General features: G+C 41.6%; 1 pseudogene and 2 gene segments (V, D, J or C); 2 read left to right on the top strand and 1 right to left on the bottom strand.

Annotated features, from left to right (window-relative positions):
* Positions 1 to 15,170: 15,170 nt before the first annotated feature.
* LOC101687033 lies at positions 15,171 to 19,367 on the bottom strand (annotated as a pseudogene).
* A 3-nt stretch (positions 19,368 to 19,370) lies between these two features.
* Positions 19,371 to 19,909, top strand: LOC101686748. The segment is given in 2 exon segments: positions 19,371 to 19,452; positions 19,575 to 19,909. Coding segments are annotated over 2 exon segments (381 nt in total).
* A 5,274-nt stretch (positions 19,910 to 25,183) lies between these two features.
* Positions 25,184 to 26,048, top strand: LOC101686463. The segment is given in 2 exon segments: positions 25,184 to 25,283; positions 25,469 to 26,048. Coding segments are annotated over 2 exon segments (483 nt in total).
* Positions 26,049 to 26,098: the final 50 nt, after the last annotated feature.

Consider the following 26,098-nt stretch of genomic DNA (forward strand, 5'->3'; position numbering starts at 1 on the left):
AAAAACATATTTCATATATATGCATATATTTATATTTTGAGTTGATATTCTTCACTATAGCTGTCTTTAAATCTTTCAAGGTGGGAGGGGAGGATGCACATGAGTTTTATTCTTTGTCCTTTTGTGGATCTAAGAGCAGGTATCACAGAAATTAGGAAAGTCTTGGTCTTGGAAGTGAGGTAGTCTTGGTTTCCCAGGGACCATTACTTTCTTTTCTTTCTTTTTTTTTTTTTTAAGATTTTATTTATTCATTTGACAGACAGAGATCACAAGTAAGCAGAGAGGCAGGCAGAGAGAAAGGAAGAAGCAGTCTCCCTGATGAGCAGAGAGCCTGATGCGGGGCTCAATCCCAGGACTCTGAGACCATGATCTGAGCTGAAGGCAGAGGCTTAACCCACTGAGCTACCCAGGCACCCGGGACCATTTCTCTTGATCAATTCTTTAGGACCAGTTTCTTTTTGGTACCATTTCCTGAGAACATACAGTATTCATGCTTCTGTGAATTTTTTTCTCACAGAGGTCATCAGAAGATTCCAAGATTATCACATGAATGAAAAAGGGGTGTTGGAAGAGAGAGAGAATTTGGAAACTCACAGGACTAGAGAACTTTATCAATGAGTCCTGGGGAAAGAACACTGTCGTAGCATTTAGGAAAAATATGGAATGTGAAACAGTGTTGACCGGAAAGCATGACAGGATGGATAGTGGATTCTTTAGAGAATATTCTTCTGAGTCTATGAGGCAGCATTGCATTGGAGGACATGCCATCTATTTTGATTTGGGAAAATGAAAACACTTTAAGAATAAACTCATATAGTTATATTTTCTGAGTTTGCAGCTTGATTATTTCTCAGAATTTCTACTCTGTATTTCAATACTTTGCATTATATAAGACACATAGCATTCAAATAGATTTCTTAAAGCATGTCAGATTTCTCTATGCAAATTTGTCCCTCAGAGACACAGGCTAAGTGAAAAGCATTTGCCCAGCCAGTTCAGTAGAGATGAGACCATAAGAAGGCAGTGTACCTGCAGAACACGTGGAGGGCTCATTTTAGTGCATCTGATGGACTAGACTATGGCAGAAGGAGAATCTTTTTCTTATTGGCTGGTTGACAATATGGGAAAGTCCTCTGTTAGAGGAAAGAAGGGGCAGTCTGGTAAGAGAGGGAGCTGAGCTGGCTTGAGGCTCTAATTCTGAATTTGAGCTAATGGTGTGGAATCATGAATACATCCATGGGAGCTTTAATCATGTTCTCGTGGCTGCAGCCGAACTTTGAGTTCAGAGTATATTGGTGGATATTCTTCAGAAGTCAAGACTGGCTTATTCAGGTTTCTCCACTTAGTGTAGAAAAAGAGCATTCTGAAGCACAATAACCTGGAATCTCTACTCTTTTCTCTGACCTTTTCTTTCTGCACAGGGTTCAGCCAGGGAGAGAATGTGGAGCAGCATCCTTCCACCCTGAGTGTCCAGGAGGGAAGCAGCTCTGTTATCAACTGTGGTTATTCAGACAGTGCCTCATAATTCTTCACCTGCTATAAGCAAGAACTTGGAAAAGGTCCCCAGCTCCTTGTGTAAAGGCCTACTTAGCTAGAGCAATCCCATCTTGGTAGAACAATCATTTTGCTGTTTATGCAGTGAAATTAAATGGACCCTGCCCCTCCAGAAGAACTTACTTAGAAACAAGACTGGGAAACCAGTAAAATGTGACCAACCAGTTACTGATAAAAGAACCCAGATGCAAGGACGATTCAGGCCAGGTGGAGGTATCCAATCAGTAAAGTGCACCTACTACCTCCCTAACCACCAAAGAATGTAAACTCCACCTTTTGGGTAACCAAACTAAGGCGCTAATTCTGACCAGAGTGATAGGCTAGTTCAAACAGCTACTAAAGGGTAAATTGTAATTCAATTGGCCACCCGTGTGTCACCTAGTATGACTATGCAACTTTTTCTGTGTGCTATAGTCTCATTGTCCAGGCTCAACCACATGGCCTTTGCCATATAAATGCTGGTCTGTGAGCCTCGGGGTGGGGATTGCTCTCTCTGTAAGAGACAGCCCCAACCAGTCAGTTTGATTCTCGGTGCTGGCATGAAATAAAGCTTTGCTTTACCTTTGCTTTGTATCAGTCTTGCTCCTTTGATCATGGACCCCAACATTTGGGGGCTTGTCCAGGATTAAATGACGAGACCTGAGCCAGCATCAGAATATCTGGGAAAAGCCTCCGGAGGTAAGATCTCAAGATTTTATTCTGCGAGATTCTTTCTGTCTGTCTGCTTATGGAGCTCCAGGGTTATAGCCCACTGGGGTGAAGCTGGATGCAGCATTGCTCCCCAGGGCTGGAGTGGATGTGGGGATGCCTAATTCCTCCACTGGTAGATCGCCAGGGGGTTTAGGTCCCCCTAGGCGGTCAGGGGACTGAGAAAATCCCCATCAGTGGCAGGTTGTGTTTTTGAGTTGGGATTATATCTTGCACATCATTAGACCTGATATCTGGTCAAGTAAGGGCCGCTGGGTCTGCAGTTGTCTTTGTCTTGTCTATTTGTTGTCTGTTGTGTAGTTTGTTGTGTTTGAAGAAATGGGGCAAGTGGGGAGTAAGTGACACCCCTATGACACACCTCTGACACCCCTAAGTCTTGTTTCTCAGCATTTCAAGGATTTTCAGGGTAAAGCTACCCAGCTGGGTGACAAGATTTACCAAGGAAAATTAAAAACACTCTGCCAGTTAGAGTGGCCCACTTTCTCCACAGGGTGGCCACCAGAAGGAACATTTGCCTTGGCTCAAATCTACTGTACCCAGAGTAAGGTTTCCGACCGCCATCGAGACCAAATACAATACATCGTGGCCTGGCGATACCTGGTGGAAGAGCCTCAAGTCTCACCTTTCCCCTACTAACAAAAGCATTTTTCTCCCTCTAAGGCAGGTAAGATCACCACAACCAGAACAGAAAAATGAGAGGGAACCAGGCAAGAAGACTGTCCTGCCTCTGTCAGATGTGGAGGACATGGAACTTCCCCCACCTTATCTGTCCCCTAAACCTGACTCTTGGTCCCAAGATACCCTTACTAGTCCACCTCATATGCTGTCGGGATCCACCTATGGCACCACCAAGCAGAAAGACCGTCCCAATCCTTCCCCTTCCCTCTACCCCCCTCTGCCACCCTCTACCTCACCGGTTCCATTGGCACCAATGCTGCCTCTCTGTGAGGTTGCTCTACCAGATGGGAGATAGCACCCCCACCTAACCTATATCCCTTTCTCCTCTTCTGATATCTATAACTGGAAGGCCCAACATAAATCCTTCTCTGTCAATCTCAGGATTTAATTAGTCTCTTGGAGACTGTCTTTCTTACCCACCAGCCCACTTGGGTGTATATTCAGCAGCTCCTTATGGTCCTCTTTAATGCAGAAAAGAGGGATTGCATTACGTGAGAAACCTATAAAGTGATAAATGAGAGACTTGGCTGGGACCTCGATTCCTGGCAAATGAAGGACTACTGCCCAAAGGAACCCCCCAACTGGGATCCAAACTCCGATGAAGGTAAGGAGAGCTTACGATCTACCGCCAGGCTCTACTGGGAGGTCTCTGTGTGGCTCCAAGGAGACCTATAAATTTATCTAAAATTAGTGCGGTGACTCAAGGTAAGAATGAGTCCCCGGGGGCTTTCCTAGAAAGGCTTATTGAGGCCTATAAAATGTATAGTCCGATTGACCCTCAGGTGCCTGAAAATCAGAGGCCAATAAATTTTGCTTTTGCCAGTCAGTCAGCCCCAGACATAAGGAAGAAACTTCAGAAAATTGAAGTTTGAAGGGAAGATTTGAAGGGAAGAATCTGATTGAGTTAATGGAAATAACAGAAAAGGTGTTTAACAATAGGTATGCACAGGAAGATGGAAAACAGACCAATAAAATAGTTAAGGTTTTGGCATTACATGAGGCAGGAAAGAGACAGGAGGCAAGAGGTAATTGTAAAGGGAAAAGGCAGGTAGGAGATGGTCAATGGAAAGAAAAGCCTAAGCACAGAGAAAACAGGTGGGAAGACTTAGATGCAGACCGGTGTGTTTACTCCAAGGAAAAACGACACTGGGCCAAGGAGTGCCCCCAAAAGAAGGCAGCAATGTGGGGCACCAAAGACAGAAGGGACCATGGTTCAGAGCCCCTCCCCAAAACTCATGTCAAAATTGAGGTGGAGGAGAAATCAATTGATTTTTTTGGTGGACATGGGAGCCCAATTTTCATCACTACTTAAACCTATGGGAGAACTATCTGGAGAGGAAGTCTGGGTACAAGGGGCAAATGACACAGAAAGTCATAAATGGACAACAGAAAGGACTCTAAATTTGGCCTTGGGAGTAGTCAAACATTGATTCTTGGTCCTCCCTAATGCCTCATATAACTTGATGGGAAGAGATCTCCTCCACAAACTATGAGCTGGCATTCAGTTCTCGGAAGGAGATAGAACTGTAACTTTGAGAGAACCCACTGTGCACATGCTTGTGGCAGCAGTAGATGAATACCTTCTTTACAAGCCAGACTCAAAACCAGAGGAGACGGTGGGTGGGTGAGGGAGACCTTTTCCAAACTCTACAGGTCGAATTTCCTGAAGTCTGGGCGGAAGGGAAGCTCCCTGGCTTGGCCAAGGGACAGCCTCCAGTGGTGGTACAGTTAAAAGCGACGGCTACGGCCATTCGCATCTGGCAATACTCCCTCCCCTGGGAAACAAAGGAAGGGATCAGAAAACACATTAACCACCTCCAAGGAGATGGGATCCTAGTTCCTTACAAGTCTCCATGGAACACACCTTTGCTTCCCATCAAAAAGGCTGAGACTGGGGAGTACCGACCCATTCAGGAATTGTGGGAAGTTAGTAAATGGGTTGAAGATATCCACCCAACAGTGCCTAACCCCTATACCCTACTCTCCCTCCTGGGCCCCAAAAGAACTATGTATACCATCTTAGATCTCAAGGATGCATTCTTCTGCATACCTTTAGCAAGGGAGTCTCAGCCCCTTTTTGCTTTTGAATGGTCTGACCCACAGGAAGTGTTCCAAGGCCAGCTCACCTGGACAAGACTTCCCCAAGGATTCAAGAATTCACCCACTATCTTTGACGAGGCCTTACACAAGGATTTACATGAGTACAAAACCTCTAACCTGGGAGTCACTCTGTTACAGTATGTTGATGACTTGCTAATAGTCACTGAGGACTATAAGTCATGCTTGCTGAGGAGTAGAGCCCTCTTACAGACTCTGCAGGAAAAAGGGTATCGGGTGTCAGCTTTGTCAGAGCCATGCCACTTATTTAGGCTTTGATCTCCATGAGGGAGTGCCTTCACTCTCTGAGCCCAGGAAAGAGGTGATCACCTGATACCCCCACCCCACCATGCCCTGACAAGTGGGGGAGTTTCTTGGGATGGTGGGCTACTGTAGACTATGGATACCATGGTTTGAGGAGATTGTCCTACCTCTCTACAAACTGATTAAAGGAGGACTCACTCAGCTGAGGCAGAAGGAGCATTTCAGAAATTACAAACAGCCTTACTGAGTGCCCAGCATTGGCCATCCCAGATGTTACCAAGCCCTTCCACTTGTATGTGGATGAAAAGGCAGGGGTGGCCAAAGGAGTTTTGACTCAGACTCTGGGACCTTGGCAAAGGCCAAAGCCTATCATAACAAGAAACTAGATCCAGTAGTGGCTGGGTTCCCCCCTTGCCTCTGCATAATTGCTGCCATGACCCTCCTGGTCGAGGATGCAAGTAAATTGTCTTTGGGTCAAAATCTCATCTTGACCAACATTCATGCTATTTAGGGACTTCTCTGGACTCCACCAGACTGATGAATGACAAACGCCTGAGTGATGAGTATCAGGCCCTCCTCCTCAATGAACTGAAAGTGACTTTCTGGCCCCAGGTGGTGCTACATCCAGCAACGTTGCTACCAGAGGAGCTGGCTGACCACCCATATGACTGTGGGGAAGTCCTCACCCAGGTCGCAGGAATAAGGCTGGATCTCAGAGATGCTCCCCTCCCAGATGTAGAAATGACTCTGGGAGTAGCTACATGGTTGATGGAAAGAGGTATGCGAGGGCTGTGGTGATTTCTCCTGAGCAGGAACTCTGGACAGTAGCCCTGCCATGAAACCTTCCCACTGAGTGGGAAACTTGGAATGTCTCTGGAAGGAACCATTTACTGTCATCCTGACTACCCCCACGACAGTAAAAGTGAGGGCATTGGGGCCTGGATTCACTTGGGTCACGTCAAATGAGCCAAGGACGAGGATGCCCCCCAGAGATGGATTCCACTGCCAATGGATCCTGCCGATAATGGACTAAAGCCAAGACTAAAAAACAATGAGTTCGTTGAGTTAATTGTTGCTCCTATTGTTACCTATTTATGTAAAAACTTCTGAATCACCTCATCAGACAGAAAAGTATAGATGGGAAATTAGACAAATGGAATTAGTAGAAGTAGAAAAGGTTATACAAAGCAGTGAATGGCTAACTCATCAGCCAACTGTGCATTTAATGTAACCATATGTCAACTGGCACCCATAACCCCCTGCATTGCATACACCCCTTATTACATGTGTCCTAATACAGGGGTCCATACAGAATATGGGGGGCTTCAGACTATTACTATGCATGATAGGGTTGTGAGACAATAGCCTCTGACTGGGGAACAAACCATGATCCCCATATAACTGTAGTACCCACCAGAACGAACAACTGTGTAACACAAAAAAAATTTGTCAGGAATTTGGCTGTGGGGATCTTCCCCTCAACCACGTCCTGGCAGTATAGGAGGTTTTGTGCAAATATATCTATCACAATCATCAACCCCAAAGACCGTCTTTGGGAGTATAGCCAATCTTGGGGCCTCAGATATTATAAAGCTGGCACAGACAGAGGCGGGCAATTCACCATCCAAAAAATAAAGATTAGAGAACCACCCCAGCCTATAGGGCCAAACCCAGTTTTAAATCCTCCCAAGCACCAAAATCAACCAGACAACCCATCACCCCAACTCCAAAAGAGGCTGTCATGGAGGATAAAAAAGAGAGTGTTGACAATGACAACAGCACCACCAAAGTTTTACTCCCATTGGTAGATTCAATGTTTAGCTTTTTAAATACTTCAGATCCTAATATTACTCGGGACTGTTTGCTATGTTTAACCCCCCCCCCATATTATATTGGAATGGGGGCCAACCTTACCATAGGGATTCGGAAGGGACAGATTAGGAATGAAAGTTCTTATGACTCTTGTGAATGGGGAAAGGTGCCTAGACTAAACCTAGGGGATATAGAAGGAATGGGACTTTGCCTTGCGAAACAAAAAGGAAAGCAAGCTTCCCAATATAAGGACCTCTGTGAGACCATAATAGCCCCTACTGTCTTTACTAACTTCCTTAAGGCTCCCGCTGGGGCCTGGTTTGCTTGCAGTTCAGGACTCATGCCATGTCTTAATCTTGCTTTGTTCCCAAACTCTTCCTGGAATGAACCCTGTATAACTGCCCACATACTTCCCCAAGTAGATTATTACGGAGGAACCGAGGGGTTTCATCATTTACTGCAGGGATAGAACGGACAAAGCATATGGTTCCCATCCTAATTCCAGCACTAGTGGTGGCAGGGATAGCAGGTCCCACAGCAGTAGGAACCGCAGCCTTAATAAAGGAAAAAGTAGATTTTGAGGCTCTTGGGTCCCAAGTAGATGCTGACAGATGCTATATGCATGAAAATATAGACAAACTAACTGATTCCTTGAGCTCTTTAGCTAAAATAGTACTGCAAAAATAGAAGAGGGCTTGACATACTATTCCTAGAAAAAGGGGGCTGTGCATAGCCTGGCAGAGAAATGCTGCTTCTGGGTAAATCACACCGGAGTCATTAAAAACAGTCTGATGGCCATTAAAAAAAAAAAAATAGATGAGCGCAAACAACAACACAGAACCCCCCAGGGATGGTATAAAAGTTTGCTCAACTGGTCTCCGTGGATGACTTCCCTAATATCAGCAATTTCACGCCCCCTAGTTTTACTATTACTAATGTTACTTTTTGGCCCCTGCATTATAAACACCCTAATGTCATTTGTACAAAAGAGAATTGGGGCAGTAAAAATGTTAATCTTACAAGCTCAATATAACCTCTTACAACAGGAGGACATAGAACTGGCTGAAAAGTCAAGGATTTGACTAATCTCCAAAGAAAAGGGGGAAATGTAAGGGCCTATTTAGCCAGAGCAACCCCATCTCGGTAGAACAGTCATTTTGTTGTTTATGCAGTGAACTTAAATTGACCCCCCCCCCAGAGGAACTTTCTTGAAGCAAGTCTGGGAAACCAGTAAAATATGGCTGACCAGTCCCTGATAAAAGAGCCAGATGCAAGGACGATTCAGGCCAGGTGGAGGTGTCCAATCAGTAAAGCGCACCTACTATCTCCCTAACCACCAAAGAATCTAAACTCTGTCTTTTGGGTGCCAAACGAAGGCGCTAATTCTGACCAGAGTGATAGGCTAGCTCAAACAGCTACTAAAGTGTAAATTGTAATTCAATTGGCCACCCCTGTGTCATCCAGTATGACTATGCAACTGTCTCTGTGTGCTACAATCTCATTGGCCAGGCGCAACCACACGGCCTTTGCTCTGTAAAAGCTGCTCTGTGAGCCTGGGGGTGGGGGGTTGCTCTCTCTGTAAGAGATGGCCCCGAATGGTCGGTTTGATTCTTGGTGCTGGCACAAAATAAATCTTTGCTTGACCTTCACTTTGTATCAGTCTCGCTCCTTTGACCATGGAACCCAACACTTATATACATTTGTTCAAGCATGGCTACAAAAGAAGGCCAAAGACTCACTGTCTCATTCAATGAGACAGCCAAACATCTCTCCCTGCACATCAGAGACACCCATCCTGAAGACTCAGCTGTGTACTTCTGCACAGCAAACACACATTGCTTCCCAGGTTCCTGCTGCCTGCACTGAAACCTGGCAATGGGGCAGCCGCTGTCCTTTGACACAGACCTTCAAGGATAGCTTTTGTGCTGTTGTTTATGTACAAGTGGAAGCTAATGCATTAGACATTAAAAGCATATAAGAGGAAGAGTAAGCTCCTGATGACCTGGACAGTTAGAACATTTTGTTAGAAGACTTTTGCCTAATGGATTCTTGAAGGCAGTTAGTAATGTTTTATCTTGAAATCTGGGTTTTAAAGATGACTTAATATTTGCTATCAGACTCCTTTCCTATAAATAACTCCTTAGTAAGAGTATAACTGTCCTTATTATGGATGGACTCAAACACTGTGTTCCAAAAGAAGCATTTATGATATTTATGATTCTGAAACATAACTGGACATATAGAAATATGGAAAGTATATATACGGAAATAAAAATTCTGTGATCACATAATATTGCTAATATTGCTTTTAGTGTCTAAAAATCCTTATTATAATTATGATTGTGATTATTTCACTTTATATATTTTGATTTGAGCTTGCCCCTTTCATCAATTTTTTTCCCCTCACAGATCTGCTTTATTTTATTTTTTAAGTTAGTCATTTAACATGTGTTTTAAAATAGCTCTTTGAGATATTTTACTTAATTATATTTTCATATTAATTTTGTTTTTCTGTATTTCAGGCAAAATTTGAGAGCCATTTCTATGTCCTTTGATTCCTTTCTTGTTCAGAAATTTTGTCACAGGTTTCCCTGTAGCGCCCAGGGATGGTAAGTAATATTTGTGTGTTTGAAGGAAATTAAGCAGGGAGTGGTTTGACAATGTGAGCTTCAGATAAAACTCAGAAATTTATTCTCATTTACAAAATTCTGTATCTGTTCACAAAAACATTTTCATAGAATTTAGGAGACAGGATTTTGTCTTTTATTCACTGCTATATTTTCAGTAGGTAGAACAAACATTTTCACATAATTCATTATCAGTAGATGTTAACAAAGGAAGGAAAGAAGAATTCTTCTATTCATAATTTAATTTAAGCTTTATGATTGGATTGAATTTGTAAATTTATTTATGACAAATAAAATTCCTTGAAGTGTATGCATGATTATTTGATTGTTTTACAACATACTGTTTCTTTCTATTTATATATGTCTCTAATAGTGTGCAGTGGTTTGAAGATAATTCAATTTTTCCTGGACCTGTAATTTTGTGTTATCATTATAATGAAAACTTTTCTTTCTGAGATATATGGGAAAATATTTATATGTATGTATCAGCCACCTTACTATTTTTTTTAAAAGATTTTATTTATTTATTTGACAGAGAGAGAGTGAGATCACAAGTAGGCAGAGAGGCAGGCAGAGAGAGGGGTGGGGGAAGCAGGCTCCCTGCTGAGTAGAGCCCAATGTGGGGCTCAATCCTAGGACCCTGGGATCCTGACCTGAGCTGAAGACAGAGGCTTTAACCCACTGAGCCACCCAGACGCCCCTAAAGATTTTATTTATTTATTTATTTGTCAGAGAGAGAGAGAGAGAGAGCCCAAGCAGGGGGAGCAGCAGACAGGGGAGAAGCAGGTTACCTGCTAAGCAAGAAGCCTCATGCAGGACTCAACCCCAGGACCCTGGGATCATGACATGAGCAGAAGGTAGAGACTTAACCAACTGAGTCACCCAGGTGCAGCTCAACCCCCTAATTATTATTAGTAGATTGCACAAAGGCATTTGGAGTAATGGCTAATGTAGTGATGACCTTGTTACCAACCTCCCTGCCGCATATATTCATAGTTCACGGAATTAAACATTGTTAATGACAACCTTCTTTTTAAAAAATGTATTTTTCTCTAGTGTTGTAGAGACATCAGTGGAGCTAATGAAGTTGTGTAAATATTTATTTCTCTCATTCTTCCACCTCTGCTCAAGGGTAGGCTCCTTACAATGTTCCTGCAGGTCTTCCTCACTAAAGATGGATATGATTGACAATTGTCATGGTGAGAGTGGTTTCTTTAGGCAGAGTTACAGTTGTGAGTTATTTGCCTACTGGCTTTTTCTTATTGGGAGATGCATCAAATTAAATTCAACTTATCACATCTGACCAAAGGAGGTTAGAACTGTAGCCCAACACATAAATGGGCTTGATTCTTTCCCTCCTTACACCGCCAGGTCCTGTGCATTAGAGGGAAGATGACTCCTGATCCGTGCCTTTCCTCCAAGCCTAATAATGAAGTCAGAAAGAAGCATACTCTATATCATTCGTTTATTTCCTCTTAAATCAATTAGAGGCAAAAGAGAGGGTGCAGTTCCTACAGGTTTGAATGCTTGGTCATACTGAGGTGAGAATTGATGCAGTAGAAGAAAACAAGTGTTTTAGCCTGAGTGTGCACTGAGTCTCGATCCAGATACATTCAGGTTTAAACCTTCATCATGTTTGGTGTATTTGTTTTCTATGTCTTGGGACAAGGTAGTACAAACTTTTAGGCCTTCTCTGGATGCTGTGAAGTCTGATTGGGTGCTGAGATTCTTTTGGTTGCTTTCTCTAGGATAGTGCTGAGTGAACTTGGGTGATTCTCCCAGTCTGGGAGAGTGGGGCTGCTCTCTGCGCATGCTCACTAGCCGCTTACAAAAGCTCGCAGCTGTTGCCCCCCTGTGTGCATGCACTGGTGGGAGGCCACAGGGTGGGAAGAGTATGGGTGAGGGGCTGAGTGTTGTGTGTAGTGTTTAGTGTAATTAGATTTGTTTGTTGTGTGTCATCTGTATTCCCATTTAGTTTCTGAGTGTTCTGCTCTGTGGTGTAGTTTTTACTAGTGTCCTTTCCTTCTTATTAACACCTCTAGCATTAATCCTCCACACTGGAGGTTTACTTGCTTCCCACCAGTCTTATCCACAAATGCTCATAATTAGGAGCTCTTAGGGGAACACTGTGAAGGAGCAGAGTGTGAATTTTCCACTTCGTTCCTGTCCTTGACTTCAACACTCCTTCAATATCACTTTTGGCCAACACCTGGCTCAGTTTGCACACTTCCCAGCACTGTTTGTTTATTGTTCACACTCCAAAATCCTCATCCTCTCTGTTTCCCTCCTTCCACCTCTAACCCCATTCCTACAGTGCCTTAAAATTTGGATGGTGATGGATGGTTGATAATTGGTTTGCATTCTAACACTCTCATATTTGATCTGAAGGCAGATGTGTAGAGTAGAAATCTTAAAAAGAATCTCTTAAAATGTTTTTAATTATAATTTTTTACCATTTTAACATACAATTTACCATTTTACCAGTTTTTAAGTGTAGAATTTACTGGTATGAAATACATTTACATTGTTTTTCAAAAAGAAACACCATTGATTTCTAGAATTCTTTTCATCTTGAAAAACTAAATATTTGTAGTCATTAAACAATAACTCTCCACTACTCCATCCCTCCAGTCTTTGGGAACTACCATTCTGCTTTCTCTTTCCATGAGTTTGACTAGTTTAGATATCTCATAGAAGTCGATTCTGCAGTATGGGTCATTTTGTGACATTTGATTTAACATAATCTACTCAGGATTCATCTATGTTGCAACATGTGACAGAATTTCTTTCCTTTTCAAGGTTGAATAATCTTCCAGTGTATGTCATATCCCATTTTGTTTATCCATTCCTATCTGTTGATGGACTTTGGGGTTGCTTCCACTTTTTGGTAGAAATAGGAATTCAGAAACATCTCAATATTTTTGGTATATAGGCAAATTCTTCCCATTTTTGAGTATATACCAGAAGTGGATTGCTGAATCATAAAGTAATTTGGTTTCTAGGTTTTTGAGAAAGGTTTATACTTGTTAACTGGAACAACAATCCTCTGGACTGGGTTACCACAAGCAATTTTTTTTTTAAGATTTTTTATTTATTTATTTGACAGAGAGAAATCACAAGTAGACGGAGAGGCAGGCAGAGAGAGAGGAAGGGAAGCAGGCTCCCTGCTGAGCAGAGAGCCCGATGCGGGACTCGATCCCATCACCCTGAGATCATGACCCGAGCCGAAGGCAGCGGCTCAACCCACTGAGCCACCCAGGTGCCCCACCACAAGCAATTGTTAAGGAACAGAGTGATCACTAGTCATGAGTGGAGCTCCAATATCACTGAATCTCAAAATCCTAGAATGGTTTGTCTCTTTTGCTACAGTCCATTGCATAGATCAGGTGTTAATAATTGGTCTGAATGGAATGGTGAAGACTCTACTCAGGTGTCAGCTCCTCAATAGCAGTTTGGGCATCCGTAATAATGTATTTTCTTTCCAATTTTGGTAAAGGGGCCAAACCTGCACGTGTTTGAATTTCTTTCTTAGCTCCAATTATATAATAAAGAGCCTGTTAAAGAGTGTCTTAAAATATTTCAAAGGCTTTGGAAGAAGTCATTTTGCTACCCTGCAGTCTCTCTTCCATTTTTTCTCTATCAACAATCCTTAGTGGCAAATACAGGAAATGGGTTTTTTGTTTGTTTGTTTGTGTCTGTTTCATTTTAAAGAATAGTACATTATTGAATGAAAGTACATTATTGAATAATGTACTAATAAGTTTTATTATCAGAAAAATAAGCTTCAATCTTTGATGATGGCCAGATTATATGGTGGAAAGCAATTTCCTTTGTTTTCCATACTGATGGAAAGGTTTCTACTAAATGAAAAAAGTCATACAAGTATATTCACAAATATAGCATCTATCCCAAAACATTTCACATGATTATTCACATCACTCATACAATGACATAAAAATCTGTCATTCTGTCAGATAAGATAAAATATACCAGTAATGAAAAAAATACAAAATCTTCAAACAAAAATTAATAAAAATATACAGGACTGTCCTGACATACCTTAGGGAAATTATTTCTTATATACATATTCCTAAAACTTTGGATTGGTTTATGTGAATAGCATACCAAGTATATATTAAAAAAAAAAAACCAAACAACTCATTTTAGAAATAACTCTGGTGAGGCGCCTGGGTGGCTTAGTGGGTTAAAGCCTCTGCCTTCAGCTCAGGTCATGATCCCAGGGTCCTGGGATCGAGCCCCACATCAGTCTCTGCTTGGCAGGGAGCCACTTCCTCCGCTCTCTCTCTCTCTGCCTGCCTCTCTGCCTACTTGTGATCTCTGTCTGTCAAATAAATAAAAAAAAAAAGAAAGAACTCTGGTTACTCCCATACCCCACAGGTCATATGAGGATTTAAACAGCAATCATGGATTTTGAAAAAAAATGTATATGTATATATAATTTATATATATATAATCTTACCTATAAAAACAGTAGTATACAAACTTCAAACTCAAAGGTTATGCAAAGTAACACACAAATGTTCTAAATTTTTTTTAAGATTTTATTTATTTTTTTGACAGAGAGAGACACAGCAAAAGAGGAAACACAGCAGAGAGAGTAGGAGAGGGAGAAGCAGGATCCCCGTGGAGCAGGGAGACTGATGTGGGGCTCCATCTCAGGACTCTGGGATCATGAACTGAGCCAAAGGCAGATGCTGAATGACTGAGCCACCCAGGCACCCCCAAATGTTCTAAATCTTTTTTTTGTTGTTGTTGTTAAGATTTATTTATTTATTTATTTGACAGACAGAGATCATAAGTAGGCAGAGAGGCAGGCAGAGAGAGAGGCAGGAAGCAGGCTCCCTGCTGAGCAGAGAGCCCGATGTGGGGCTCGATCCCAGGACCCTGGGATCATGACCTGAACTGAAGGCAGAGGCTATAACCCACTGGACCACCCAGGCACACACCCCCCCAAAATGTTCTAAATCTTAAGGAAACTTTAAAATACCTCTTCTATTTGTAAATAAAAGCAGAATAAAACTGATCTGATTGCCTTATTAGGTAATTTATTCTGGAAACTTGTTAATAAAGTATTGGTGGGAATTCTCAGTCTTCATTATGCTGTCACCTGAAGCACTCAATCATTTTCTTCAGTAAAGAGTAAGTAAACAAATAGACTACATGTCAGTTACCATGTGTTACAACCAGTCTAATTCTGACAATAACAGGAGTGGCCACACAGTTTCTCAGAGTCGGCTGCATCTTGAATATCTCACCGAAGGATTGGGCCAATCTAACTTGGAACAATTTTATCAGTAGACAGCAACAATAAGTGTCTTTTTATCCTGTTTTCTTAAAGTCCATATCACTAGTCTTTAACAGATAACAATGAGATAGCTTTAGCAGATGAAGCAGGAAGGGAACTATGTTCTAGAAGAAGCATTTATCTGTCTTTGATACAAGCTTCTTGATTAAATCCTGAAGAGGTGCCAACTCATGCCTATCAATCAGATTAAACTCCTCGAGAAAGAAAATAAAGGGCTTAAGGGGGATGTTGAGATGGGCCTCTTCTCACAGCTGCATCACAGAATCAAACTGCTGGTGATAAATAGGGACATAAACCCAGAACACATGCTTTGAATGGTCTTTGCCATAGACATAAAGTTTTTTGGAAAGGGGACACCAAACTTAGAAGGCAAAAGACTTTCATCATCAAGCTGATCCTGAACATCAGATTCACTTTTCGATATTAGTACCATTTTCCCAATGATATTCATATCTTGGACCTGCAGACCTGACTGGACAGCTTGCTTCAGTGCAGAATTCTGTAATACCATACAGCATGTTGATCTGGTTGAAGAAATCTACAGTGTTAACTGCAATCCATTCACTAGATCCTCTCCCTCTGGCAACATAAGAGCTTGTCTCAGATTTCCACTTCGTAGAGTTGCTTCTGATGAGAGCTGGTGAGAGCTAATGAGAGCCCTCAGGCATATTCTTCTTTGGTTTGAATATTTTAGAAGAGTGGCGCCTAAAGAGGTAGCTCAACTTCTATCCTCAGAGGAGAGGGACCGCTGCCCCCCAGTGCTGTCTGGATTCAGAGCCCAGGCAGGCACCAGAAGAAAGAAAACAGTCCTCAACTCTTGGCCCATGAAAGTACTGGGTGCCCCTGCTATGAACCACAGATCTAGCAGGAGCAAGTTGCTATGCTGGCCTCCCCCACCTTGCTGACCTGAAAATCAGGGAACAGGCTTTTTTCTATCATCTATCTCTGTGTTCAGAAGTATTAGCTCTGCCATCAAGTTCTTGATACTTTTGAGCTTGCTTTATTCATTTTTATTTTTATTTATTTTTAAATATTTTACTTATTTAACTGAAAGAGAGAGAGAGAGATACAGAGCACAAGCAGAGGGAGCTGCAGGCTCCCTGCTGAGCAAGTAGCCAGATGTGGGACTTGATCCTAGGACCCCCCCGGGATCGTGACCTGAGCAGAAGGCAGCCGCTTAACTGACTGAGCCACCCAGGTGCCCCTTGAGCTTGTTTTATTATTTGTAAATTTGGGAGAATGATATCTTCTTTAATATTTTGTTGGACAACGTATCAGTAATATATCCAAAGAGATTGGCACATAGCAGATGAGCAATTTAGGAAGGTACCTCAATAGGTACAGAAGAAGTGTCTGACAAATCCAGAAACTCACGGTGAATAAGAATTGAAGGAAATCTCCTTAATGAGAAAGGGCTCAACCAAAAACCTACATCAAATGTCATAGTTGGTGGTGAAAACCTAAATGCTTTCTCCTTAGTTTCAGAAATAAGGTGAGAGTTTTGGCTCTCGCCACTTGTATTTCATATCGAAGTAGAGGTTCCAGCCAATGCAATACAGCATAGAGAAGAAACAAACACCACATAGTCTGGAAAGGGGGAAGTGAACTTATCTTTTAACAGTCAACATAACCATCTGAGTGGAAAACTCAAGAGAATCTATAAAACAGCTTCTAGGACAAGTTGGTTTAAGAAAGTCAAATGTTTGCTTACCATATGACCCAGCTGTTGTACTCAGAAATTGATCCAAGAGAAATGAAAGCATATGTCTATAAAACATCTTATACACAAATGTTCATAGCAGCTTTATTTCTAAGAACCCCACTGGGATTAATTGAGATGGTCAGCAACAGGTGAATAGACAAGTTGCTTTATAGGCATATGATGGGGTAGTACAGAGCAACAGAAAGAAACAAAGTCTTGATAAATATGACTACAGAAGAATCTCAAGATATTTATGCTGAGAAGAAGCCAGGCAAAAGATACATATGATTTCATTTATGCAAAATTGTAAAATATGCAAACTAATTTCTGACAGAAAGGTTCCCTGGGAATGGGGATGAGGAGGGTTGAGAGGAGGATTACAAAGTGACATAAAGAAACTTTTGGGGTGATGTATGTGTTCATTTCTCAATTGTAGTGATGGCTTCACAAATACTAAATACATCAAATCCTATAGAATTGTTGAATTTGCTGCACTTTATTGTTATGTAAATTATGTATTAATAACAGCCATTCAATATCATTCTATGCACTATTTTCCCTCACTGCAGTGCCAGTCTTCCTGTGTAACATAAAATGCAAAATATTTCTCCTATAGGCTTTCATTGGCCTGAAAGTATATGTTTTTTTTAATTTATGCCTAATGACTTTCTGCATCCAAGTGTTATACTGTTTATTTTCAACCAGCATCATCCCAACCTATTTAGCATTGTCCCAGAGATCTTTTTTTTTCTTAAGATTTGTATTTATTTGATGCAACATGGGGGCTTAAGTGGGTAGGAGAAGAATAAATGAAACAAGATGGGATTGGGAGGGAGACAAACCATAAGTGACTCTTAATCTCACAAAACAAACTGAGGGTTGCTGGGGGGAGGGGGGTTGGGAGAAGGGGGGTGGGGTTATGGACATTGGGGAGGGTATGTGCTTTGGTGAGTGCTGTGAAGTGTGTAAACCTGGGGATTCACAGACCTGTACCCCTGGGGATAAAATATATATGTTTATAAAAAATAAAAAAATTTTAAAAAAAGATTTGTATTTATTTGACACAGAAAGATACAGCGAGAAAGGGAGATAAGCAGGGGAGAGGGAGAGGGAGAAGCAGGCTTCTGAGCAGGGACCCTGATGTGGGGCTTGATCCCAAGACCATAGGATCATGACCCCAGCAGAAGGCAGAAGCGCAACGACAGAGCCACCCACGCGCCCCGTCCCTGCATATCTGGAGAGACATTTGTAGTGGCTTGTCTAAAATTGCTTTCTAGCATAATTTTGAGGCAGGTTCTGACAATGTGATTTGGAAGGTGAAGGGGAAGGGAACAGATACATGAATGGAAAGTGTCCAGGCCTGAATTTCTTACTTCACTATATATATGGGAAACTGTTCCCATGTTGGCTCTGGACTCTGATATTCCTCCACCTGAATGTGTGGTGAATCACCTCCAGGAAACAGCTGAGCTAAGCTTCCTAATGTGTTTAGGGTATATGATTACAGGGCCTTACAGAAGATGTGTCCCTTTCCTGAACTTTTAACTGATCATCCTGATTTCTTACCTATTGAGAAAAATTATTTGATTAATGTTTGGCAACAAAAAGTGTCAGATGGATGATAATAGAAAGCATCCTTGAAGTTAAGCCTGTTAAGAAGATAGGATTAGTATTTGTTGCTGAATTCATGTACACTAGTTACCTTATATTGGAGTCAATAAAACTGTGAGAACATAAGACTATCAAATCATTCTATAGGGATTTGATGACTCCATGTGTGAGTTTATTCTGTCTGAAATTCCTATTTTTCACTTTTTAATTATTCTAAAAATCAGGAATATTTGACTATTAGATAGTGTGACTTCTGAAAATTTTTTTTTCCACTTTTTTTTTGAACTTAATTTTTTTTATTTTTTTTATAAACATATATTTTTATCCCCAGGGGTTTAATAATTTTTATTAAAACAGTTTTTATTGCAATTGCTAATAGTTTAGGAATAAGTAAATACGGCATTTCAAATAAATGCTATTTGTTCATTATATTTGTTTAATTTAAAAATATTTATTGAGTACTTAAAAAATGAGTCACTGTTCTAAATATTGCATAAAGTGCCAAAATCACAGAATCAGTCACCAATGACTTGACTTCCTATTACTTTCTCTGTATTCAACTCCAGCTCCTTTTCTGGCAGTCAGTAGGAGGCCAGCCCACATGGACACATGAGAATATAAAGTACTGTAGTAAAATGCTTCTGAAGATTGTTACCCTCCCAGCTACAGAAATGCCCTGAGGTACTGTGTTAAAGAACTTCCATATCAGACCTGATATGGAAATAAGAGAACAAAACAGACCTGAGAACAAAACAGACCTGAGAAGACAGGATTGCTGATATTCAGACATCCCAAGGCCACCTGAAGACTGACATGTGCCTCATGAGGTCAGGGATGAAACAAATGGCTGACTTGGGGAGGATTCTGGCTAACATGCACGCATTTTATTCCCTGTCCACCAGGGGGGTGCAGCTTCCTACTGCAGTCACATTTCCTGTATGGAATGTGGGTTTCTACTGATCATTTCTGTCACTCCAACCTTCTTCATAGTAAGAATGAAGAACATTATTTAGGTGATGCTACAGAGATGAGGTTTTCTCCAGGCTTCATGACTGTGGTACTCTTAATGCTTGGTAAGTACCATTCCTCTTAAAATTTGGATTCTTTCTTCCATGGTGTCAGCAAAACCTTTAACTATTATTTATCCATGAGTTTTATGCCCAAGGTGACACAGATTTCCTTTCTCTTTCCTCAGGACAAACCCACGGAGCCTCAGTGACTCAGATGGAAGGCCAAGTGACCCTCTTAGAAGAGGCTTCTCTGACTATGAACTGCACTTATTCAATATCAGGGTCCCTTACTCTTTTCTGGTATGTCCAGTATCCCAGTGAAGGTCTACAGCTCCACCTGAAAGCCTTGAGGGACAAGGAGAAGAAAAGCAACAAAGGATTTGAAGCCACCTTCCACAGCAAATCGAAAGCCTTCCACTTGGAGAAAGGCGCAGTGCAAGCCTCAGATTTAGCTGTGTACTACTCTGCCCTGAGTGACACAGTGATGGGGACTACAGGAGGACCTGAGCACAACCTCTGAGTAGAACAGGGCCCTAGAAGCTGAGTGTCTTTGCCTGATGCAGTCTGGTTCCAGCACAATCTGTTGTTTGTTTGTCAGTGTCTGGTTGGTAAAAAATCATACAAATGACTAGAGCATAGGAACCAGCAGTAACATTCCCCAACCCCAAGTGTTCCTTTGTGACATTAAAAACAGTTCAATGCCAAGAGTTCCTCGACCAGGGTGTAACTAATTTCAAGGTAGAATTACACAACAATGAAGTGGTCTTGGAGTGTCCACTAGGTTAGGTGTCTGACTCTTGATCCGCTCAGGTTATGATCTCAGGTTTGTTTGATCGAGCCCCAACATCAGACTCCCTGAATGCTGGGTTGGAATTCTGCTTCTCTCTATTTCTCCCTGTCCTTCTGCACCCCCCCAACTGACTCTCTCTCTCTCTCTTTCTCTCCAAAATAAATAAATCTTTAAAATAAACAAACAGTTATGGATGAATTGGTCTCTTGTTCATCTTTGTGGTGAAATCCAGGCTGAGAAGTTGTTCAGGCCATCCTTGTGTGTGTTGCTGTGTCTATGACACTTCTAGATACACACAGTGTCCCTGAGAAAGTGGCCTCTGCCAAATACCTTCCTGACTGAGTATAAGCAGGAGAGGTGGTGGGAGAGCTTTAGTGCAGAGCAGAGTTTATTACAGAAAGAATGGAACAGAAGAAAGGAGGAGGAGCACATGTACCTGGGCAAGGAAAAGAGAGGCCATCCACCTCTTCCATGGTTTCTTTTCTAGTAAATCAGGTGGTAGACACAGACTGATATTAAATATAAGGGTTGGGGAAAGAAACAGAATGGAGGAAGAGGTTCATGTTTTGGCCAGATAAATAGCTCAGTTCGCTTTCTGACAGTAAGAACTCAAGTGAGATCATTCTCAGCGCCTAGGAAATATGGTGAGAGAAAATGCTCTTGCACTGATGTTTCCTAACAAGGCAGATTGATAGGTGATACAGGGGGAAAATCCTGTAGATTTCTCTAACTCCTGTTTTGCAATGTCTCACAGAGAGCCACAAATCAGGGAACTAGAGAATGCAAAGGAGTCAGCAAAGTAGTGCAAAAAGTAGTAGAGACCACAATATGGACCCTTAACTCTATGGTCAACTAATCTTTGACAAAGCAGGAAAGAATATCCAATGGAAAAAGGAGAGTCTTCTCAATCAATGGTGCTGGGAAAACTGGACAGTCACGTGCAGAAGAATGAACCTGGCCCACTCTGTTACACCATACACAAAGATAAACTCAAAATGGATAAGAGACCTACATGTGAGGCAGAATCCATCAAAATCCTAGAGGAGAACATCGGCAGAGTAACTTCTTCAACATTGGTCACAGCAACTTCTTTCAAGATAAGTCTCTAAAGGTAAGGGAAACAAAAGCAAAAATGAACTTTGGGACTTCATCAAGACAAAAAGCTTCTTCACAGCAAAGGAAACAGTCAACAAAAGTAAGAGGCAAAAAAAAAAAAAAAAAAGAAGTAAGAGGCAACCCACGGAATGGGAGAAGATATTTGCAAATGACATTTCAGGTAAAGGGCTGGTAGTCAAGTTCTATAAAACACTTTTCAAACTCAACATCCAAAACATAATAATCCAGTCAAAAAAATGAGCAGAAGTAATAACAGACATTTCTCCCAGAAGACATACAAATGGCTAACAGACACGTGAAAAAATGGTCAATATCACCAACCATCATTGAAATACCAATCAAAACCACAGTGAGACACCATCTTACATCAGTCAGAATGGCAAAAATTAATAAGATGGGAAAGAACAAGTGTTGGTGATGATGTGGAGAACAGGAAACCCTCTTACACTGTTGGGAACACAAGCTGGTACAGCCACTCTGGAAAATAGTTTAGAGGTTCCTCAAGACATTAAAAATAGAGCTAACCTACAACCTAGCAATTGCACTACTAGATTTTTATCCTAAAAACAAAGGTGTAGTGAAATAAGGGGCACAGGCACCCCAATGTTTATAGCAGTTATGTCTACAGTAGCCAAACTGTGGAAGGAGGTTAGATGTCCTTCCACAGATGAATGGATAAAGAAGATACGGTTCCTATATATAATGGAATACTATTCAGCCATCAGAAAAGATGAATACCTATCATTTGCACTGATATGGAAGGGATTATTTGCACTGATATGGAAGGGATTATGCTAAGTGAAATAAGTCAAGCTGAGAAAGACAATTATCATATGGTTTCACTTGTATGTGGAACATATGGAATAGCCTGGAGGACCACAGGGGAAAGGAGGGAAAATTGGATGGGAAGAAATCAGAAGGGCAGATAAACCGTGAGAGACTCTGGACTCAGGGAAACAAACCAAGGGTTACAGAACGGAGGGGTGGGACAGCTAGGTGATGGGTATTAAGGAGGTCATGTGTTGTGATGAGCACTGGGTGTTAATAAAACTAACGAATCCTTGAACAGCACATCAAAAACTAATGATGTACTATATGTTGGCTAATTGAATATAAGAAAAAACATAATAGAATAAAGCAATGTTTGTATTGTACTGCATCACTTTGCCAATATGGTTGCATTCTTCTTTGTTTTTTAAGTATTTTTAATGACTTACTTATTTTAGGAGGACTTACAGAAAGGTATACCCAAAATGTTTATTGTGTTATAAGAAAGTCTAAATAGAATACCGTCTATTTCCTAGTGAAATCTAGTAAAACACCTTGAAACATCATCTCCAAATTATCAAGATGAGGAACGACTTAGCATAGTAAGTGACAAAGGGTCAGAACTGGGGTTGTCCACTCCCCATCATCTCATCCCTCCCACCCCCTTCCTCTCCAGCAACCCTCAGTTTGTTTCCTGGGATTAAGATTCCCTTATGGTTTGTCTCCCTCTCTGATTTCATCTTATTTCATTTGTTCTCTCCTTTTCCCTATGATACTGTCTTGTTTCTCAAATTCCTGATATCAGTGTGATCATATGATATTTGTCTTTCTCTGATTACCTATTTCACTCAGCATGATACCCTCAGTTCCATTCATGTCATTGCAAATGGCAAGATTTCATTTCTTTTGATGGCATATACCACATCTTCTTTATCCATTCATCTGTTGATGTACATCTTAGTCTCTTCCCACAGTTTGGCTATTATGGACATTGCTCCTGTAACCATTGGGATGCATGTGCCCATTCGGATCCCTACATTTGTACCTTTAGGGTAAATACACAGTAGTACAGTTGCTGGGTCATAGGGTAGCTCTATTTTCAACATTTTGAGGAACCTCCTTACTGACTTCCAGAGTCTTGCATTCCCACCAGCAATGTAGGAGGGTTTCCCTTTCTCTGCATCCTCACCAACATCTGTCGTTTCCTAACTGGTTAATTTTAGCCATTCTCACTGGTATGAGGTGGTATCTCACTTCACTCACAGTTTTTATTTAAATTCCAGTTAGTTAATATACAGTGTTATATTATTGTCAGGTGTACAATATAGTGATTCAATACTTCCACAGAACACCCAGTGCTCATCAGGACTAGAGCACTGCTTCATCCCCTCAGCTTTGAACTCATACTCCAACCCTCTCCCTTCTGATAACCATCACTTTGATCTCTCTAATTAAGAGTCTGTTTCTTGATTTATCTCTCTCTGTCTTATTTTTTCTCCTTTGCTTGTTTGGTTTGTTTCTCAAATTATGTATGAGTAACATTACATAGTATTGTTCTTTCTCTGACTGACTCATTTCCCTCAGCATTATACTCCCTAGCTCCATCCATGTCATTGCAAATAGCAAGATTTCACTCTTTTTTATGGGCTGAATAATATTCCATTATACTTTTATATATTCTAAACAACTAGTAAATTACCCCACTGAAACTAAAAGCTCAAGAAATATTTATATTTTTTGACTAAGGTAAAGAAATTAAATAAGTAGCACACGATGAGACTTACTAAATTATTTTCTGATACTAATTTCCATGCGATTCCATTTTAAAAGTAGGATGTGGTTCACTTGTAATCCCCATTCAGTCTAAGCAGTTATCTTCCTTTCTGACCATCTGCTTTTCCTTCATCAGGAAGCCTGGAATGAATGGGGCTGGGATCTGAGGTGTTCTTGCCAACCTTGTCAGTACCCTAGGGGGCACTCTAGACCTTAAAAGAAACAGAGACTCTCTGAGGGTCCAACCTTGAACAGTTAAAGAGAGAACAGAAATCATGCAAGCCATTCTAATTATAAATAGCAAAGGTAGGGAAGATAGGAGACAGAGTTTGTATAAAATTCACCTCAGGTTTTCAGTTCTGCCATTTCATGTCAACTTCAGACTTCTGGAGGCCATGTCTCTAGAAATCCATCATACAGATAATTCCTCATAGGTACCAGAATAGGATTATTTCTAGGTATTGTGAGCCTGGAAACTCAACAGAAAAATCCCATTACCTGTTGTCAATTGTTATGAATAAAATCTCCCAACTTACTGGTCTTGGAACTATCTCAATATCCCAGATATACTACCTTTTCATCTATCTCTGCTGAAAGTAGAGAACAAGAATGAAGAGAAGAAGAGGAGAGGAAACAATAAGGAACACAAAGAGAAGGAAAGGGAGAGAACAACATTGACTTTGAACAGCAGCAAGTGGCCCAGTCAGACTCAGCTGTGTGGATGTGCAGGGTCCATGAATTTCACAGGAGAGGTGGAGATGTGAAAGTTATCTGAGAGAGGACAGTATCCTACATCCTATTTTTCACCAAGAAAATTATGGTTGGAATAATTTTCTATGCAGATAGTGACTGTCTGTTTCATTTCTAGAGCTCTCTTAATTTCAAGAAGGTGTATTTACTTCTCAATACACAATACATGCTATCAGATACTTTTCCCTTATCCATATTTTTATATAATTGAATTCTCACATTGTCTGTCAGACTGTGTGACTAGGGAAATGGTGTCACTCTTCCTTAGGATTCTTTGAAGTTCTAGGTAACCCCCTAGGCACTGACTCTTCTAGAAATATCATTCACCTTTACTCACACACTAACTAACAAATCTATTACTTAAAGTATTTTAAGAAAAAAAAAAAACAACCATTTATCCTCTTATATTAGAAGTATTGTCCCTACCTCCCTGCACTGTTGAGCAGCACAGTTTTGGAGACATAAGCATGCCCTGTCCTGGGCCACTGTGGGTGGAGTCTGGAGTTCTGTGAATGACAGGGCTGAGGTGTGATTGGTGCTCGGTGGTTCTGTTGAAAGGGATTGACTGTAAGACACAGTTTCTCTGAATCCAAGACTCTACACTCTGCAGCAAGCCAAAGTACCTCATCACGTAGACAAGGAATCATGAGGAAACATGGGGAGGCTCTCCTGGGGCTCCTGTGCATCCAGGTTTGCTGTGAGTGGGGACGTTCCTCATGGGTACTCAGGTGGAGTCCACAGCCCACAGCCCACAGTGGTGGGGGAACTCCAAGAGGGTCCTACAACCTCAGTGGTGTGTCTTAGCATATTTTGCAAGTTTGGAAACTGCATCAGTGACCTCCTAGTGACATCACTTGTGTTTGTTTTTCTCTTTCCACACAGGGGTGAGAGGGATGACTGTGGAGCAAAGCCCTTCAGCCCTGAGCCACCAGGAGGGAGCCAGCTTTACTCTCCAGTGCAATTTTTCCCAAACTGCGGGCAGTGTGCAGTGGTTCCGACAGCACCCTGGGGGCGGCGGTCTCACCAGGCTGTTTTACATTGCTTCAGGGATGCAGCAGAGTGGAAGGTTAAACTGCACAGTGAATACTAGGGAACGGCCCAGCACCCTCCACATTGGGGCCTCCCGACTGGAAGACTCAGCCACCTACCTGTGTGCAGCCCAGGCACAGTGCTCCCTGGTGATCTGCAGCCTGCACCCAAACTGCGCTGCACCTGCAGCCCCTGCCCTTCCCCATGGCTGGCATTTGCCCCACAGCAGACTTTGCACATGTTCAGACTTTCAGATTTACCTTAGGGCATGTTTTTCCTCCTAAAATTAGACCCATCAGGGCTGTCCTTTCACTTGCTTTTCTTGCCCTTCTTCTTCCCAGAAAGCCCTTTGCAGGTAAAAATTTCTTCGAAGGAGCTACTGGATCAAGTGACAGAGATGCTCCTATCTAGTGCCCTGAAAAAACAGATCTTCTGGCAGGTAAAATAAAATGTATATGTATATTACTCAAATGAAAAAGGCTT

This window comes from Mustela putorius, unplaced genomic scaffold (genome assembly GCF_011764305.1).
Source record: "Mustela putorius furo isolate JIRA1106 unplaced genomic scaffold, ASM1176430v1.1 tig00003898_pilon_pilon_pilon, whole genome shotgun sequence".
In the NCBI taxonomy this organism is placed as follows: domain Eukaryota; kingdom Metazoa; phylum Chordata; class Mammalia; order Carnivora; family Mustelidae; genus Mustela; species Mustela putorius.